Raw genomic sequence first — 16,211 nt, forward strand, 5'->3', positions numbered from 1 at the left:
CTTTGTAAAACCAAAGCAATGGAAGGAGTACTTTTACGGACTACACTTGGATGCCAACCGCCATTATTGTACAAAACTGTGAGGAGACCTTGCTCAACACCCGGTCTGGAGAGACGGGAGATGGCGGAGGAGAGTGGATCGGGGATGGAGGACGTTCTGGACGGCGTGGAGGAGCGGCCTTTTCTGCCTGCACGTGCCCGGAAACGTGAAGGGTCCCTTGGCTCGTCCGAGGGTTCTGGGAATGAGCAGCAGGATGAGGCTGAAGCTGTTGATGTCCGGGGTGAGAGCAGAGACTGTGGGGTGATCATGGAGCTTGCACAGGATAGTGCATCCTTTGGGGAGTGGAGTTCGGTGGCATTGTCGAGGAGCCTGGCTGTAGCTGTGGGAGTGATCAGGAGTGCGGGTGTCCTTGGAGATGGCTCGCTGCTGGTCGTGTGCAGGGACGCGGCTCGGCAGCGGAAGGCGATTGGAACTGAACGTCTGGGTGGAAAGGACATTCTTGTGTCTGATGCTGAAAGAGGCACGGTCAGAGGAGTTATCGTGGGTGTCGCTACGGCGACGTCTGTGGATGAAGTTAAGGAGAATTTGGCGGGAGTTACGGTGGTGGACGCTGGGCGTTTGAGGGTGACCCGGTCTGGGGTAAGATGTGACAGCTTGTCGGTGGTGGTGGCACTTGAGGGGAGGTGCCTGCCTAGTAAGGTGTTCATTGGGTACATGTGCTATAGCGTCGGGCCATGTGTTCCGCCGCCCCTGCGTTGCTTTAGGTGCCGGCGCTTTGGGCATGTTGTGGCGGTCTGTAGAGGGAGGCAAAGGTGTGGTGGATGTGCGGGGGATCGTGAGTGTGGGGGGTGTGACGTGGGTGCAAAACTGAAGTGCTGTGACTGTGGGGAAGAACATGGCTCTGCCTACGGGGGATGCAGGTTTAGCGGAGGAGCTGCTGAGGTGCAGAAAATAAAGGTCTCTCAAGGTATATCCTATGCAGATGCAGTCAAGAAAGTTTCAAGTAACTAGTTTAGAGTGAATGCGGAGAGAGGAGCCGGCGCTGCTCCCGGCCAGGGCGAAGTGAGAAGGGCCAGCGTGGCTCCCGGGAGGTGTGGGGGTTTCAGGAGTGGAGGTCCCAAGTGTGCGGGTTCCAGAGTTGATGAGGGTACCCTGGTTGTGGATAGAGAGGATTTTTGCTCTTTATGGTGGATGTTGTAAGCTGTGCTGCTCAGACTCAAAGCAGAACTGAAAGGATCGGGATCATTGCTGAAGCTGCGGGGAGATTCCTTGGAGCGAAGGAGCTTGATTGGGCAGATATGGAGAACAGGCTAGGGGCGCTGAATGGGAGTCGGAGTGATGGGGGTCTGCTTTTGGGGAGTCAGGGTGATCGGGGTGACGAGATGGGGGTGGGGGTGGTCTCCTGTCCTCGCCCAGTCTCGTAGACGCACGGCTACCAAGCGGCGACATCAGTGGACATATTAAAGCCTATAGAATGAAGCCTGAAGAATAAAGCTGTACGGTGGAAGCACCGAACGTCAAAGAAGGAGAGGAAGATGAAGAAGAGTCTCCCTGGAATAAAGCCGGTTGGTCTCTGAAACAACAACAACTATTCTAGTCACAAAGACATATCATGACCTCATGGGCTTTGTAACACCAAAGCAATGGAAGGAGTACTTTTACGGACTACGACAGAGTCTGAGGACTACGACAAAGTCTGAGGAATAAAGTCTGGCGGTAATGCAACACTTGGATGCCAACCGCCATAAAACAACAACAACAACAACAACAACTTCAAAGCACTTCTAAAGAATACGACAAAGTCTGAAGAATAAAGTCTGGCGGTAATGCAACACTTGGATGCCAACCGCCATAAAACAACAACAACAACAACAACAACAACAACAACTTCAACAACTATTCTAGTCACAAAGACATATCATGACCTCATGGGCTTTGTAAAACCAAAGCAATGGAAGGAGTACTTTTACGGACTACACTTGGATGCCAACCGCCATTATTGTACAAAACTGTGAGGAGACCTTGCTCAACACCCGGTCTGGAGAGACGGGAGATGGCGGAGGAGAGTGGATCGGGGATGGAGGACGTTCTGGACGGCGTGGAGGAGCGGCCTTTTCTGCCTGCACGTGCCCGGAAACGTGAAGGGTCCCTTGGCTCGTCCGAGGGTTCTGGGAATGAGCAGCAGGATGAGGCTGAAGCTGTTGATGTCCGGGGTGAGAGCAGAGACTGTGGGGTGATCATGGAGCTTGCACAGGATAGTGCATCCTTTGGGGAGTGGAGTTCGGTGGCATTGTCGAGGAGCCTGGCTGTAGCTGTGGGAGTGATCAGGAGTGCGGGTGTCCTTGGAGATGGCTCGCTGCTGGTCGTGTGCAGGGACGCGGCTCGGCAGCGGAAGGCGATTGGAACTGAACGTCTGGGTGGAAAGGACATTCTTGTGTCTGATGCTGAAAGAGGCACGGTCAGAGGAGTTATCGTGGGTGTCGCTACGGCGACGTCTGTGGATGAAGTTAAGGAGAATTTGGCGGGAGTTACGGTGGTGGACGCTGGGCGTTTGAGGGTGACCCGGTCTGGGGTAAGATGTGACAGCTTGTCGGTGGTGGTGGCACTTGAGGGGAGGTGCCTGCCTAGTAAGGTGTTCATTGGGTACATGTGCTATAGCGTCGGGCCATGTGTTCCGCCGCCCCTGCGTTGCTTTAGGTGCCGGCGCTTTGGGCATGTTGTGGCGGTCTGTAGAGGGAGGCAAAGGTGTGGTGGATGTGCGGGGGATCGTGAGTGTGGGGGGTGTGACGTGGGTGCAAAACTGAAGTGCTGTGACTGTGGGGAAGAACATGGCTCTGCCTACGGGGGATGCAGGTTTAGCGGAGGAGCTGCTGAGGTGCAGAAAATAAAGGTCTCTCAAGGTATATCCTATGCAGATGCAGTCAAGAAAGTTTCAAGTAACTAGTTTAGAGTGAATGCGGAGAGAGGAGCCGGCGCTGCTCCCGGCCAGGGCGAAGTGAGAAGGGCCAGCGTGGCTCCCGGGAGGTGTGGGGGTTTCAGGAGTGGAGGTCCCAAGTGTGCGGGTTCCAGAGTTGATGAGGGTACCCTGGTTGTGGATAGAGAGGATTTTTGCTCTTTATGGTGGATGTTGTAAGCTGTGCTGCTCAGACTCAAAGCAGAACTGAAAGGATCGGGATCATTGCTGAAGCTGCGGGGAGATTCCTTGGAGCGAAGGAGCTTGATTGGGCAGATATGGAGAACAGGCTAGGGGCGCTGAATGGGAGTCGGAGTGATGGGGGTCTGCTTGTGGGGAGTCAGGGTGATCGGGGTGACGAGATGGGGGTGGGGGTGGTCTCCTGTCCTCGCCCAGTCTCGTAGACGCACGGCTACCAAGCGGCGACATCAGTGGACATATTAAAGCCTATAGAATGAAGCCTGAAGAATAAAGCTGTACGGTGGAAGCACCGAACGTCAAAGAAGGAGAGGAAGATGAAGAAGAGTCTCCCTGGAATAAAGCCGGTTGGTCTCTGAAACAACAACAACTATTCTAGTCACAAAGACATATCATGACCTCATGGGCTTTGTAACACCAAAGCAATGGAAGGAGTACTTTTACGGACTACGACAGAGTCTGAGGACTACGACAAAGTCTGAGGAATAAAGTCTGGCGGTAATGCAACACTTGGATGCCAACCGCCATAAAACAACAACAACAACAACAACAACTTCAAAGCACTTCTAAAGAATACGACAAAGTCTGAAGAATAAAGTCTGGCGGTAATGCAACACTTGGATGCCAACCGCCATAAAACAACAACAACAACAACAACAACAACTTCAACAACTATTCTAGTCACAAAGACATATCATGACCTCATGGGCTTTGTAAAACCAAAGCAATGGAAGGAGTACTTTTACGGACTACGACAGTCTGAGGACTACGAAAAGTCTGAGGAATAAAGTCTGGCGGTAATGTAACAATTGGATGCCAACCGCCATATAACAACAACAACAACAACAACAACTTCTATAGGAGAATAAAGTCTGGCGGTAATGCAACAATTGGATGCCAACCGCCATAAAACAACAACAACAACAACAACAACAACAACAACAACAACAACTTCTATAGGAGAAAGTCAGACGGGGAGACGACAAAGTCCAAGGAATAAAGTCTGGCGGTAATGCAACACTCGGATGTCAACCGCCATAAAACAACAACAACAACATCAACATCTTGCGTTAAAGTACTACATGTGTGTAGTAAAGACTTTATTGTTGTTAGGCTCGAGGCATGGAATGGAATGGAATGCTCGAGTCTATTGTTGCTCGAGCATTCCTTAGAATGAGCATTCTATGGCTCGAGCCCAACAAGAATAAAGTCTTTACTTAACACATGTAGTACTTTCAGGCAAGAATGCAGCCACTCGCAATGGCTTCATCAATTGCACATTATCTAGTTTATTGTATTTATTTATTTTATTGTATTTCATTCATTTCATTTTTCTATTATTTTTTTTTTAAATGTATGTACTTTAATTTTCTATTATTATTTTATTCATTTTATTTTTATAAAAATAAAAACAAGACAGGACAAATTGCCATGTCGTTGTCAAGGAAACAATGTTATCTAACATCAGTTTGGGGCATAACGTTTGTCCTTAAACTTAGATTCATGTGTGTTGAACTTTAGAAGCTTAAATTAATCCAAACATTCACCATGACGACGACGCTGAACTTTGAGCTTGTTTTGTGTTTCACGCGGCGTGGTCCGAACATAAAGAACATGTGCATTCTGACACTTCCAAGGCCAATGTGTGTGTGTGGTCCCCATAAACCACAGTGTGAGGACTTGAATGCCTCTGCTGGGTGGATGGATGGAGATAAGGAGATGTTTACGGCGTTGTTTGTCCTGCGAGACACGTGGAAGCGTCTGGCGCTCTTCGTAGGTGAAACTCAAACCCACAGTCGTTTTCCTGACACTTTCTTTTCTTCCTCCTTCGCTGTAAAGTCAAGGTTTTCTTTTTTAAGGCCGCTCGTTCTACTCTCGATGTCTTTGTCCTCTGCGACTTCGCAGAGAAATGCGGCTTTCTCTAAAACGCGGTCAAGTCTCTGCAGATGTGGCGAGTACTCAGTCACATGTACTTGCTCCTACTCGAGTAATATATTCGGTAGTGCAGCAGTCGCTTTCTAGAGTAAAAGTTTTGGTTCCTTTCCCCATACTCATGTCCCTGGTGTTTGATTCCTAGTGTGATGTCATCAATTACAAACAGGAAGTGAAAAAACATTTTTATAATTTCTAACAACATTTTGAATATATAAAACTTAAATAGTGCAACGCAACGCCGCTGAATCCTGCGCGCGTCACCGTTTGAGAAAGGTAAAGGTGTGGGCGTGACAGAAGACGACGAATCACTTACAGTTTAAATAAAAAATGTGACTCACGTGAAGCAGGAGCACGGCAGCGAGGAACGACTGTCCCTGACAGTAACCGATCTCCTCGTCGTAAACAGAGTACGCCTGAGGAGGAGAAGAAGAAGAGTTACACATGAGGATGAGTAGAAGAGTTACACATGAGAAGTTGAGTTACACATGAGGAGAAGAGGAAGAGTTACGCCTGAAGAGGAGAAGAAGAGTTACACATGAGGAGAAGAGGAAGAGTTACACATGAGGATAAGTTGAGTTACACATGAGGATAAGTTGAGTTACACATGAGGAGAAGAGGAAGAGTTGCGCCTGAGGAGGAGAAGAAGAAGAGTTACGCCTGAGGAGGAGGAGAAGAAGAAGAAGAGTTACACCTGAGAAGAAGAAGAAGAGTTACACGTGAGGAGAAGAAGAAGAGTTACACGTGAGGAGAAGAAGAAGAGTTACACGTGAGGAGAAGAAGAAGAAGAGTTACACCTGAGGAGAAGAAGAAGAAGAGTTACACCTGAGGAGAAGAAGAAGAAGAGTTACACCTGAGGAGAAGAAGAAGAAGAGTTACACCTGAGGAGAAGAAGAAGAAGAGTTACACCTGAGGAGAAGAAGAAGAAGAGTTACACCTGAGGAGAAGAAGAAGAAGAGTTACACCTGAGGAGAAGAAGAAGAAGAGTTACGCCTGAGGAGAAGAAGAAGAAGAGTTACGCCTGAGGAGAAGAAGAAGAAGAGTTACGCCTGAGAAGAAGGAGTAGAAGAAGAAGAGTTACGCCTGAGAAGGAGTAGAAGAAGAAGAAGAGTTACGCCTGAGAAGAAGGAGTAGAAGAAGAAGAAGAGTTACGCCTGAGAAGAAGGAGTAGAAGAAGAAGAAGAGTTACGCCTGAGAAGAAGGAGTAGAAGAAGAAGAAGAGTTACACCTGAGAAGAAGGAGTAGAAGAAGAAGAAGAGTTACGCCTGAGAAGAAGGAGTAGAAGAAGAAGAGTTACGCCTGAGGAGGAGAAGAAGAAGAAGAGTTACGCCTGAGGAGGAGAAGAAGAAGAAGAGTTACGCCTGAGGAGGAGAAGAAGAAGAGTTACGCATGAGGAGGAGAAGAAGAAGAAGAGTTACGCCTGAGGAGGAGAAGAAGAAGAAGAGTTACGCCTGAGGAGGAGAAGAAGAAGAAGAGTTACGCCTGAGGAGGAGAAGAAGAAGAAGAGTTACGCCTGAGGAGGAGAAAAAGAAGAAGAGTTACGCCTGAGGAGGAGGAGAAGAAGAGTTACGCCTGAGGAGGAGGAGAAGAAGAGTTACGCCTGAGGAGGAGGAGAAGAAGAGTTACGCCTGAGGAGGAGGAGAAGAGTGACACACATCACACGTACACACACACATCACACACACATTACACGCACTAACACACACACATTACACGCACTAACACGCGCACTAACACACACGCACTAACACACGCACTAACACGCGCACTAACACGCGCGCACGCGCACGCGCACACACGCACGCACGCACGCACACGCACACACACACACACACACACACACACACACACACACCTTGCAGATCTTGTAGAGAGAATCTTGTCCGTCTCCGTCCGAGTCCTTGAAGTAGTCGTGGGCGGGAAACGTGCGGTGAATGTCCCTCATGATCACGCTCTCCTGCGCCGAGTCCTAAGACACAGAACACATGAGACATTTCTGGGAGAGACAAAAGCTGCACTGTTTTCACAAGTTTTCCTTCTACACATTCTGGGAAACGCACTCAAACACAGACACATTTTGTGCTTGAAATTGGAAATGGAATCATGAAAAAAGCGTGTTGGAGTCAAACCTGAAACTTGTGAAGCCTTGTGATAAATCAGTTTAAGTTTATTCATATTTTTAATGAACAAAAGAAGCCGTAAAAGATACATTCTTTTTCTGTTTCTAGGAATAAACTATCATTCATTTACATGTCTGTGTAAACAACAATAATGACCTAAAACAACAAGAAACGGGACCATCGACTTTTTTGTCCCAGAACGGCGAGTACAGAGCAGTGGGCGGAGCTAGGGGGTAGGTGAAGAAAAACAAGACCAGTTCCGTTCACCGACTCTCCAAATCCGGTTAGAGATATCAGAAGTCAGTACCGCAAAGAAGGAACAAAAAACTTTAAACAATCACAAATACTACTGCGCTTCAAGACACTGCGCGACTATTTGTCTGTGAAAAGTGCAGTACAAGTAAAGTATATGTACTCTCCAATGTACATGTAAAAAGCCTGTGAATGTCAAAGTGATGTACGTTTGCTGTGTTTTGTTTATGTTGAGTAAGAATTGTCGTATAATGTCCAGAGTCCTTGTATTTTTTTTGTGTTTGAAAAAATATGAATTACACATTTTGGAGAAAAACGTGCCGTACATAAAACCGTCCCTTTGCTGAATGCGTCGCTGTTCTCAGACTCAAAAACGTGAACGTGAGCTGCGTTTGAGGCGAAAGCTGACAAAACTACAGAGTGTCATTCCTCCAGAAAGTACATGTCATAGTACAAGCCGTCAAAACGTACATTTTGTCGTAAATTGCAGAAATTTCAAAATTGGCCTAAAAGCGCAGACAAAATGAGCATATTTTAACGTATTGGCGCACACAAAGCTACAGTTCAGTGGCTGCTGCGAGCGTAGCACCCATTTATCCATGGAATAATTAAAAGTGAAGATTGTGACCTCCTTTGACTTAGCTCATCAATAACAAACAATCACCGTGGCAACGTCAGCACGGCGCGACGGAGCCGAGGTGACGGCGATGATTGAATAAAGCACGCGTGTCTCCGTTCATTAACGGGCTCGTTATTCAAGACGGAGCGGTGTCCTCGGACGCCTTTGGGTGCTTCACACAAGTCCGGTTTGAGCCCGGTTTCAGCCCGGGTTTGAGTCCCGGTTTGAGTCCCGGTCTGAGCCCCAGTCTGAGGCTCACACTAAACAGTGTGATTTGGTCACATTTTGTGTGCCGTGACTCAAAAAAGGTAGAAAAATCACAGTTCTGACGGACTGCGTGCTTGATAAGTCTCATCTCGAAGAAACAATGGCAGAAACGACCGCGAGACGAGAAGCAGCGGGAGATAACACCAGGAGCTGTCCATGGTGCTGAAAAAACACGGCTGGTGAATTAAAAAAAGGAGTGAACTCTTGCGTAAGACGAGTGTGGAGAAGTTACAGCTTGTTTGGCCAAATCATTTGAAGAGTCAAATTTCAATAAAAAGACAAAGAAGAATTTCTGGTGCCACTTTATAATCACAACGTTTACCTAAACCTGGACTAAACCTGGACTAAACCAGGACTAAACCAGGACTAAACCAGGACAAAACCAGGACAAAACCAGGACAAAACCAGGACAAAACCAGGACTAAACCAGGACTAAACCAGGACTAAACCAGGACTTAACCAGGACTAAACCAGGACAGAATCAACAAACAAAAATATTAATTACAAACACGGTGAATTCTCCGCCGTTGTCAGATTGTGACAGAAGGTGACGAGAGTACAAACTCAAGTGCCTTTTATAGAATATCAACTTAACGTTAACAAAGGTCTAATACAGTGTGGTGTTGTCCTATTACTGTAGCTGAAGTTTAAAGAGAGAAAACACAAAGAAACATGAAACATGACGTTAGAGTGACTGTGTAACACCGTCACGCACACGGCAAACACACTAATGATGGGGAGAAATGGCCCCGACTTTAGGGCCCTCGCCCGTCACAAGGAAGGATTAGAATGATTAGAATTATCGCTAATGAAACCTCTGGAACATTTGAACCAAAACACACGAGTAAAACATGCATCTGTTCGTTTCGTTTTGCTGAAGGAGCAACATTACAACACAAACATGTTTCACGCTCAGGAAAGCTCCAGGTTGCAACGATGTAATAAATGAGGAGTGCGCGTTGTGCCGAGGAGGCAGGATTTACACGCAGCGTAATAAAAGCAGAAGATGAAGCGCTCGTACCTGCTCGGGACACATCAGCGCTGCCTGTGGAGCGACTGCAGCTGCACGCTTCTGTTTAGCGCAGCGTTTCTCTGCAGTTTATGACTTCACAAGGTTCATATCACAATCGAGATCGGATGAAACTACTTTTATTTCACTTTATTCATCCCGTTTACGAGCTCGTCTTCTCTGGACCTCACAAATCACTCCATTTCAACTGTCTCATCAAAGAAACCAGAAAGTTTTCCTGTCCTAAACCAGCAGCAGATTTATTCTACCCCAACCCCAACCCTAACCCTAACCCCTACCCCAACCCTACCCTAACCTAGCCCTAACCCTAAACCAGCAGCAGATTTATTCTACCCGAACCCCAACCCCAACCCAACACAAGGCTCTATTAAAAGGTGGAATGGATGAATTTTTGGCCCAAATCTGAGTCTTATTTCCTCGTGGCGTGGACTGCCGATTAGTCCTGCCACGTATCAATCATAGAACTCACCTACCGCTCACCTGCAGCCGCGTCGGCTCGTCCCCAGAAGAGCAGCACGTTTCCCTGTGTCTAAGCGCATGGATCTGTCATAATATAGTTCCCTCAGTGTACAGGACAAAGTTAAAGACAGGAGAAAGACAGTTTGAACTCAGAAGAGACTGAAATCTACGGGAGACGAGAGATGCGATGCGATCCGTTGCGCTAGTAAACAAACGCACGTGTGGCAACGAGGCTTTCATGTGCGTCCGCACGGTGGGAGTGCGCATGTACACTTCCGCTTGAGTTCTCAACTCAACTGTCCATTACGCCTTTAAGCAGCAGCGTCTAATGGATATTTCCCCATTGTTAGCATGCTAGTTGTTGTTAGCAAGCTAGTTGTTGTTAGCAAGCAAGTTGTTGTTAGCAAGTAAGTTGTTGTTAGCAAGCAAGTTGTTGTTAGCAAGCAAGTTGTTGTAAGCAAGCTAGTTCTTGTAAGCAAGCTAGTTGTTGTAAGCAAGCTAGTTGTTGTAAGCAAGCTAGTTGTTGTAAGTAAGCTAGTTATGTTAGCATGCTAGTTATGTTAGCATGCTAGTTGTTGATAGCATGCTTGCTAGTTGTTGTTAGCAATCGTGTAACATCTACAATGCTTGGAGCAGTGAAGAAAGGTGAGCAATAACTTTAGACCACGTTTTAGGATTGTAAAAATCAGGAGCATCACATTTAAGACATCACAACTAACGCTAACGTTAACGCTAACGCTAGCATCGATTACTTAAACTTATCTAGAACAGCTTTTATAAAGATCTACAAAAATCTAAAAAAACTTTCACTTTCAATATGGGTTTTTGAGTAAGTAAATGAGCCTAAATGACAAAAGGTTAAACCCCAGTTTGAGAGAGCCAGTGTGTGTCTGACACTCGGACCTGCAGTGTGGGGGCGCCCCAGGGCACTGTCCTCGCGCCCTTTTTCTTCACCCTCTACACCTCAGACACGACACGGACAGCTGTGTCCTGCAGAAGTTCTCTGACAACTCTGCCATCATCGGACTCATCACGGACGACGATGATGCGGAGTACAGGGGACTGGAGCAGGACTTTGTGGACTGGTGTCAGCGGAACCACCTCCTCATCAACGCGGGAAAGACAAAGGAGATGGTGGTGGACTTCCACAGACGCCACCCCACTGCCCCCTCACCAGTGAACATCCAGGGACGGGACATTGAGAGAGTGGACTCATACAAGTACCTGGGTGTTCATCCGAACCACAAACTGGACTGGACTCATAACACAGACGCACAGGAAGAGCCAGAGTCGGCTCTACCTCCTGAGGAGACTCAGGTCTTTTGGAGTGACAGGGCCACTCCTGAAGACCTTCTACGACTCTGTGGTGGCATCAGCTCCTGTACGGTGTGGTCTGCTGGAGCAGCAGCATCACAGAGAGGGAGAGGAAGAGGCTGGACAAAGTCATCAAGAAGTCCAGCTCCGTCCTGGGCTGTGCTCTGGACTCGGTGCAGGAGGTGGGGGACAGAAGGGTCCTGGCTAAACTCACATCTATGCTGGACCATGAGTGTCGCCCCCTGCAGGACACTCTGTCCGCTCTGGAGAGCAGCTTCAGTGAGAGACTGAGCCACCCTCGCTGTGTGAAGGAGACGTTTCACAGGTCTTTCCTTCCTGCTGCTGTCAGACTCTACAACAAACACTGCTAGCCCTGTAAACGTGCAATACTGATTTAATCATGTGCAATACTGCCATATTCATGTGCAATACTGAATTAACCATGTGCAATACCGAATACCGTCATATTCATGTGCAATTACCGTCATACTCACACGCACTTAATGTCATTCAAGGGCATACAACTGATGTAAATGAGAGTGTTTACCTTACCATTTTTATTAGTATTATTTGTCTTATGCCAGCTATTTTTATATTTTTATTAGGCCCAAGCCGAAGGACGAGTATCGTCCCGGCGAGGGACTTAGTATAATTGGTACCGAGGGGTGGAAAAACACAAAAATCGAGTACTAAACAAAGATGGATATGCTCGTGGGTGGTATCGAAAATTAGAACTCCGTGAGCTCTAATTTTGAGTGAAGGTTTCGTGAAAAAATATTGAAAGACGGCTCAGTAGCGCCACCTCAAAAATCAAATAACATGGGGCCAATGGGAGCCCGAAGCCAAAAAAAGTGGCCGTAAAAATATGACGCTCACTCCCAAAAATAGTTCATGGGAGGACATGTAAAAAATAATATATGACCCCGCCCTAAGTCATACAGGAAGTCGGCCATATTGGATAAACTCGGCGCTGACAAATGTGCACCTCGTCGTACATTTGGCATTTTCTCTTACAGTTTTGATCGAAATCACTTCAAACTTGGCCATAAGACACAAAACCCATGAGCAAAGTAGTGTTTGAATTCTGAAGCTGATACGTTTTATGGTATGGTCATCGTGAATTTTAAACAAAATCGCGATTTCTGGAAATATTAAAAAAAATCTACATTTCTTCAATATTTTTTTTCGGGAAAGTTTTGACGTTAGAGTTTTGGGAGATTTCAAAGCTGAACACAATGATATGCAAATGTAGTGGCTAGCTAATAAAATAGATTTTTAGCGCCCTCTCCAAATTTGATTTTTAAAAATTCATAAAAGACCGTCTATTTGTCGTAGACAACTGAAAAAAATCATAAGGGGTTAGTTTGTGACCAAGCACAATTTGAAGGGATTACATGACTCAAGCTTGAGGTTTTATAGCTGAAAAAAAAATGGGCAAAAAAAAGTTTCCATTATTATTATTATTTTTTTTTTTTTCTCTCTTAAACAAACCCAATTTTGACCCCCTGAACGTTAACGAAAAGTCAATTTTTTTCGACCCAAAATTCAGGATCGGTGATTTTATTTTTATTTTTGTGTCTAGAAATATGAATTACGCAAAATGACTCGCTAGCGCCCTCTCCAAATTAGATTTTTAAAAAATTCATAAAAGACTATTTATTTGTCATAGGCAACTGAAAATATTTATGAGGATTAAGTGTATTACCGGGCACGATGTGACAAAATTACGTGACTCTAGCTTGAGGTTTTATAGGAGAAAAAAAATGCAGAAAAAAAGAGTTTCCATTCTTATTATTATTATTTTTTTCACCCAAACCACCCCAATTTTGACCCGCTGAACGTTAACGAAAAGTCAAATTTTTTTTACCCAAAATTCAGGATCGGTGAAATATTTTTTTTTTTGGTGTCTAGAAAGATGAATTACGCAAAATGACTGGCTAGCGCCCTCTCCAAATTTGATTTTTAAAAAAATCATTAAAAATTATTTATTTGTCGTAGACAACTGAAAATATTTATGAGGATTAAGTGTATGACCGGGCACAATGTGACAAAATTGCGTGACTCTAGCTTAAAAAAAAATGACTTCCGGTTTTAGAAAGTGTACTTTTATTTTGAAGAGCTACTTCCTGTTTAGCGTTTTGGCGGAATTAGCTTGACAGAAACAGGCAGAAACAGGAAACGTTATCATATAGAATGGGCTTGTATAGGGGGACACGCACTGAGGACGGACATCATGGCCAAAAGGACCTGGAGGAGCCAGGGGGAGTGTGGGGGGCGGTCGTGTGATGTCACGTGAATGACCTCTATAGTAGTCCGGGTCATTTTGTAGTCCCACTCCATTTTTGTAGTTCCTCCCCTTTATTTTGTCTTCCTATTGCTTCCTTGGTGCGAAGTATTGCAAAATATAATATAATATTTATATATATATATATATATATATATTATATATAATATAATATTATATATATATATATATATATATATATAATATATATATATATATATATATATATATATATATATATATATATATATATATATATATATATATATATAATATATACAATATTTGTTTAGAATGTCTAGCTCCGCCTCTGATGCTAACGTTAGCTTTTGGCTACGCATTGGTTTGACAACTGAATAGCGTAACTCATGTGCGGAGCCAGGCACTGGGTTTGGGGCTTGAGCCCCGGATCTTTTAGTCTTTTAAAAATGCATGATTCCTTCAGAGCATTAATAATGTGTTTGACATGTGTGACATGTTACCAAATAGTTGGCGTAACAGGCAGAGGGTAGGATTAGAACACATTGGACCAGGGTTCAACATAAACAGACCATTGTGACACTAAGTCATTGGTGCAATAGGTAGAGCGTTGGGTTGGGACTCAGGGGACAAGGGTTCAAATCTTGCACCGGTTTCAGTTAATAATTGTCGTTCTTTTCTTTTTCTTTTTAAAAAACGCATCATGACGTCACTAAGTGGTTGGTTAGGGGTGTGCTCTTCGCGGTGGCAAGTACCCCGCGGTCGCAAGGGGGGCGAGGGCCTTTATTGCCGCGTGCAGCTTTAATTAGGCCCGAGCGCCACAAGCTGGCGAGAGGCCTATTAATCTCGTAAGGCCGTGCGAAGCACGGCTGCGAAAGTGCGCACGTAGTCGAGCGCGAAGCGCTCGCCCACTTCCAAACACTCACTAACGCACTTCTTCACTCACGCACGCCCCGTGCATACTAATTAATAGTAGGAAAATGGAACATTACCGTTGTAAACGGGCGAAGCCCGTGCAAAAGTGCGCACTAAACGAGCACTTTACATTGGGATGACGACCGCTTCCCCATATAAAGCACTCATTTGCCCTAAGTAGCTCACGAATACGTTCCCCATCTCTTGCATGTTCCGTGCATATAAGCATGTAATGCAAAAATTGAACATTATTACTGTATAGAGGGCCAAAAACACAAAGTGGGCGGAGCCCACTCAAAATTAACGAATGTACCCGTCAGTGACCAGGGACCCACACCATGAGGTAGGAAAGCGCGAGCGCTTTCCGAAAATGTATAGTTTATGATATTTGAAAAATGGGAAACATTGTTTTCGCATCGGAATATTATTAGGCCCGAGCCCCAGCAGGGCGGAGGGCCTATTGCTCCCGCAACGCTGCCGAAGGCAGCGTTGCAACTGTCTGACCAAACATGCGGGCGCAGCCCGCATGTTTGGTACCCCGTCGCCCCTGGCAAGTACACTGAACTAGCCCATGCCGAAGGCATGGATCATGCATACTTACTCCTGCTATGACAGAAATAGTCAACAATTAGTGAATGGGCGTAGCCCATTCACTAATTGTTGACAACAGCAGCGCGAAGCGCTGCATTCCTCCAAAAACCCTCCTGGCATCGTCCCGTATGCGAGAATCCATGCCGCAGGCATGGGCCATGCTTGTATCTGCTCAAATCAATGGAAGTCTATGGGGAGTGGGCGGGGCATCCCGACGGAATAGGGAGTGACGAGCGCGTAAGCGCTCGTAATGATGATTCCACCCCATGGCGGCATCGGGAAGGCTTAGAGCTTTCAAACGATGTATCATTTGTTGTTATAGTAAAAACGGCTATATTGTTTTTGCTAAAAATATTATTATTATTATTTTTCTTGTTCTTCTTCAGCGCTTTGATCTCTAATTTGACCCCCTGAACATGCTCAAAAACTCACCAAACTTTGCCCAAAATTCAGAATCGGCGGAAATTTTTATTTTTTCTGGGCCATTTTTTTTTTCGTTAAAAAATGGCGCGACAGCGCCACCGACAAAAGTCAAAATACATTGCGCCTATGGGAGACGCCCCGAGGTCAACTTTGGCGTAAAGCTACGAAATTCGGGACACGCATTCCTCTCGTGAGGATAAACAAAAAAAAATCATTGTGGCCACGCCCCCAAACTTACCCTATGGCCGCCATCTTCCTTTGAAAATGAAAACAAGCTGAGTTAGCCATTTTGTTTACGTCAAACTTTGACGAACTCCTCCTAGGGCGTTTTGCCCACCGACTTCAAAATCGGCGGACGTCCTCTGGACAAGTGGGGCATCTAAAGTTATTCAATTTTTTGAGATACCTTTAACGGTCTGTGTGCGGCGCAGCCGCAAAGTTGGACAACTTCTTTTGGAATATTGCAGGTCTAAAAATTGCTCCCATTTGATCAAAACAAGTCCGATTAGGACCAAATTTGAATCAGTTGTTCAACTTTCTAGTTTGGACCAGTTTATGATGACAAAATTTAAATGGGCGCGATAGCGCCCCCTACAGAGTGACCTTTAAATTAACATTGAAGGTCAAAAATTTGTTTTACCAAAATGTTCTAAACTTTACCCAAAATTCTATTTTGGCGTCCCGATCAAAAAAGCCAATCAGACAAATGCCTTAATTTTTACGGCGTAGTCGTAGCGATGACATAAACCTCCCATGTTATCCCCATGGGAAAACCGCTAAATCTCTCAAATTACCACATTTTTATGTTTTACACTTTAACGAACCCCTCCTAGTGCGTTTTGCCCAACAACCTCAAAATCGGTGTACGTCCTCTA

At 45.6% G+C, this 16,211-nt stretch overlaps 2 protein-coding genes across 2 annotated transcripts in view; both read right to left on the bottom strand.

Annotated features, from left to right (window-relative positions):
• LOC140353630 (ubiquitin-ribosomal protein eL40 fusion protein) overlaps nucleotides 1–16,211 on the bottom strand; it is a 287,808-nt gene that overhangs the window by 153,153 nt on the left and 118,444 nt on the right. The gene's annotated exons all lie outside the window — the stretch shown is intronic.
• The window catches only part of rabgap1l (RAB GTPase activating protein 1-like), a 151,155-nt gene that overhangs the window by 37,600 nt on the left and 97,344 nt on the right, over nucleotides 1–16,211 (bottom strand). Inside the window, exons 15-16 of the mRNA XM_072438271.1 lie at nucleotides 6,939–7,052; nucleotides 5,425–5,499 (exon numbers count right to left, since the gene is read on the bottom strand). Coding sequence (XP_072294372.1) covers nucleotides 5,425–5,499; nucleotides 6,939–7,052 — 189 coding nt within the window. The remainder of the gene's footprint in view (nucleotides 1–5,424; nucleotides 5,500–6,938; nucleotides 7,053–16,211) is intronic.

The sequence above is a fragment of the Eucyclogobius newberryi genome, unplaced genomic scaffold (assembly GCF_026437365.1).
Source record: "Eucyclogobius newberryi isolate DKJ021-1_F unplaced genomic scaffold, fEucNew1.0.hap1 SCAF_9, whole genome shotgun sequence".
Classification (NCBI taxonomy): Eukaryota; Metazoa; Chordata; class Actinopteri; order Gobiiformes; family Gobiidae; genus Eucyclogobius; species Eucyclogobius newberryi.